This window comes from Atta colombica, unplaced genomic scaffold (assembly GCF_001594045.1).
Source record: "Atta colombica isolate Treedump-2 unplaced genomic scaffold, Acol1.0 scaffold236, whole genome shotgun sequence".
NCBI classification, from domain to species: Eukaryota; Metazoa; Arthropoda; class Insecta; order Hymenoptera; family Formicidae; genus Atta; species Atta colombica.
The window spans coordinates 221,979-225,233 of NW_017259334.1; the positions used below are offsets into that span (position 1 = coordinate 221,979).

Genomic DNA, 3,255 nt, shown 5'->3' on the forward strand with positions numbered 1-3,255 from the left:
AAATTTAATCCAGCCTGTGAAAACAGTGATGCTGTAAATAATACAATTTAAAAGAATAAGTGCGTACTCTTAGATAATCTTACCCTACATTTTATAACACGCAGCAAAATCTATCCCATACCATTCACTGTTTAATGAAGTTTACATCTGTATAACTTATACAAGCACTCGAGTTTGAGCAATGAAGTACTGCTTAAGCTATTCCTTATTTTAAACTAAAAATTTGTCAAGTATCAATTTGATATGATGAACACTTTTTACAGGAGATTAATTTTACTAACAAGAAATTCCTCATATTCGGAAATTTAAAAAATTGTAAAACTCTGGCAGTATGGATACTCTATACATGTAATAAGAATCTTTTTGCTGCCAGAATTCACTCTATAAAGGAATAAAATTAATCGTTAAAATGTGTATCATATACACTCAATTTTGTTGATTAATAATTTTTTAATTCTTTTAAACCTTCTCAGATCACTCAGGATCATGACTTTGACAACAAATGTCAAGATCAAATTCATTATTAGGAGGCTGAAGATTCTCCTACATTAAATAATTATCTTTTTCATTATGTACTGCTATAGGACCTGCTATATTACGTATGTTACAACGTGCAGTTTCCAATGAATTGTTTCATAAAGCTATGAGGAAGTTTCTAAATCTGCAGTAAGTATCGTAATGAATAGATAAGGATTAAAAAATCAAACATAATAAATATAAGAAATAATATTCGTAAAGTAAATAAAAAATAATATTCATAAAGTAAATAAATCGTAAAGTATTTTCTTTATTTTTCTTTTGTTATTTTTCATTTATATTTAAATTGTTTAATTCGATAAAATAATACTTTTTTTTCTTTATCAATCGATTTTTGTTTTTATTCTTTCGTATTTCTTTCTCAAATAAATTTTCTTATTATACTTATTTTATTTGAAATTATAAACTTGGTTTTGTTAACAAAATTTGCAATATATTCTTTTTTCATTGTCTTACTTTCATTTTTTTTTAAATATCTTTTGATCAAAGACAAAAAAGTTTGTAAACATAATTACAGGTTATGGTTTTTTTATTTCAAAAAACTACTTATCGTTACAAATTATCAACTTTAAAAAGTAATGAATTACGTTATTCAAAATGTAACTTTTGAGTTTTTCTGTTATCATTACAGAACAATATAAATAATATTTTAATATTATTAGGGTCAAAAAAAAGATTAATTTAAGTTTTTTTTATACATATATAATATACATGTTAAACAATTTTATTTAAAAGATAGAAAATATTAAGTTAGAAGAAACTCATAAGAAAAACATAAGATTTCTAAGATATGAACTGTAGTAAAGTAAATCTGCTAATCATAGTAGAAAAATATAAGACAAGACTTTTAACGTATTGTGTTTAGCTACTTCGTTTTTTTCTTATGTGTTGTTACTGCCTTACGATATTTGATTTATGGATCATTTACGATAAAAGTAATAAGCAGTCAGCTTAAGAAATTGATATCATAATTATATTTCTTATATTTGATTGTGTTTGGTCAATATTTACGGTTGTTTATAACTTATTGTAATACATATTATATTATTTTCCATATTACTTTCATTATAAACGATCCTTTAGAGATCTACAGTATCAAAGGATCAATAGATATTGACAATGAATATCAGGATTAAATTGTAAAGACGCTAGTATTAACGTGATATTCGTACAGTGATAATTTGCTTATTTACAAAAGATAAAGAATCAGTGGACATTAACAATAAGCAAAATTAAATTATTGTCTTCTACGCAACCAATAGTGGCAGTATAATACAACTGTTCAAATTCTAATTAATCACATTAAATTGACAAATAAGTTTAAACTGTGTAAAGTAACTGTAAAAGTAACTCAAATTAATTACTAATTACTAAAAAAAACGTAACTAAGTTAAATTACAGCTAAAAAAAAAGATTAAATTAAAGCTGCTTTTTTCTATTAAATTACTAGCTGGATAAGCATCTTGCCATTGCACTGTATTGGCTGCGGTGTTGACAGTGCCAGCATCGCATATACCAAATACGGTGGCAAGATGTTAATCCAACTAGCAATCTAGCAAGAAGAAATTCAATGTATATCGTTGTCTTAAGTAAAAGTTACTGAAAAAACTAACTGTAACTCACAATTACAAATAACTATAATTGTTTCCCAATCTCTCTTTGCTAATGTGTGTTTGATATTTCTCTCTACTTCCTTTCTTAAGTATCATTTCCTAACATTATTTTCTACTTAAACAATAGTTTTTCATTTTTTCATTTTTTATTATTTATTTTCTTTTTCCGCCATTTTTCTTTCTTTTACGTATTTCATTGATGTAATTTTATATTTTTTCCTTACAAAAAGAGGACTCATTATTAATTTTAATCTCTTTCAGCATGATTAATCTATATTGAAAATAAGTTATGTTTTTTTTAACAGACTTCATTGTAAATAGTATTTCTTTATTGTATAAAAGAAATCTACACTAATTATATGTAAAACTTATATCTATAACATATTTTGTTTATTATATCATAAGCTTCAATATTATATGAAAATTAACTCATTTCTTTGGAACTTAATTTTCCATATAATTAGTGCTGAGTTTTTTTATACAATAAAAAATATTATTTACAAGACACCTATTCAACAAAAAGTACTTATGTTTAAATACGACTAAAGACATAAAGCATGGATTATGCCGTTCGTATCTAAACACTATATTATCAAATACGGTCAACAAAAACGAGAGAGAAGAAACAATACGGCTAACCATCTTCTCCTTCTCTTTCATATTGTGATGATTGAAAAGAAAGAGATGAAAAACCGGAATGAATTCACTATATATTCTATTCTTATTATTAATTTCTTATATTTTCTCTTAATTATTTGATCCATCTATATCTTATAATATTTTAATTATAATATAATTAATATATTTTTCTTGTTTAGCTCGAGAAATGCCGATAAATTCTGGATCACTTCGAAAGCTGCGATAGAAACATATTATCCGGAAAAGAGGTTTGATATAAAGCAGATTATATATATGAATCTTTTTCGATAATTAAAATATCACTTTTTATCATTTTATATATTTTATGTTTTTTCTTGTTTAGCACGGCACGTTCCGATCATTTTTGGACTACTCTGCAGCATGTGCTATATTACTCTAATCTAAATTATTCCCGGTAAAAAATATTTCATATATAATTACATATAATCATGTAAAATTATATACA

The 3,255-nt window shown here is 24.6% G+C and overlaps 1 protein-coding gene across 1 annotated transcript in view; it reads left to right on the forward strand.

The window, feature by feature from the left end:
• The window catches only part of LOC108688550 (aminopeptidase N-like), a 33,896-nt gene that overhangs the window by 3,207 nt on the left and 27,434 nt on the right, over positions 1 to 3,255 (forward strand). The window contains exons 4-6 of the mRNA XM_018194853.1: positions 585 to 666; positions 2,969 to 3,037; positions 3,133 to 3,204. Of these exons, the coding sequence (XP_018050342.1) occupies positions 585 to 666; positions 2,969 to 3,037; positions 3,133 to 3,204 (223 nt within the window). The remainder of the gene's footprint in view (positions 1 to 584; positions 667 to 2,968; positions 3,038 to 3,132; positions 3,205 to 3,255) is intronic.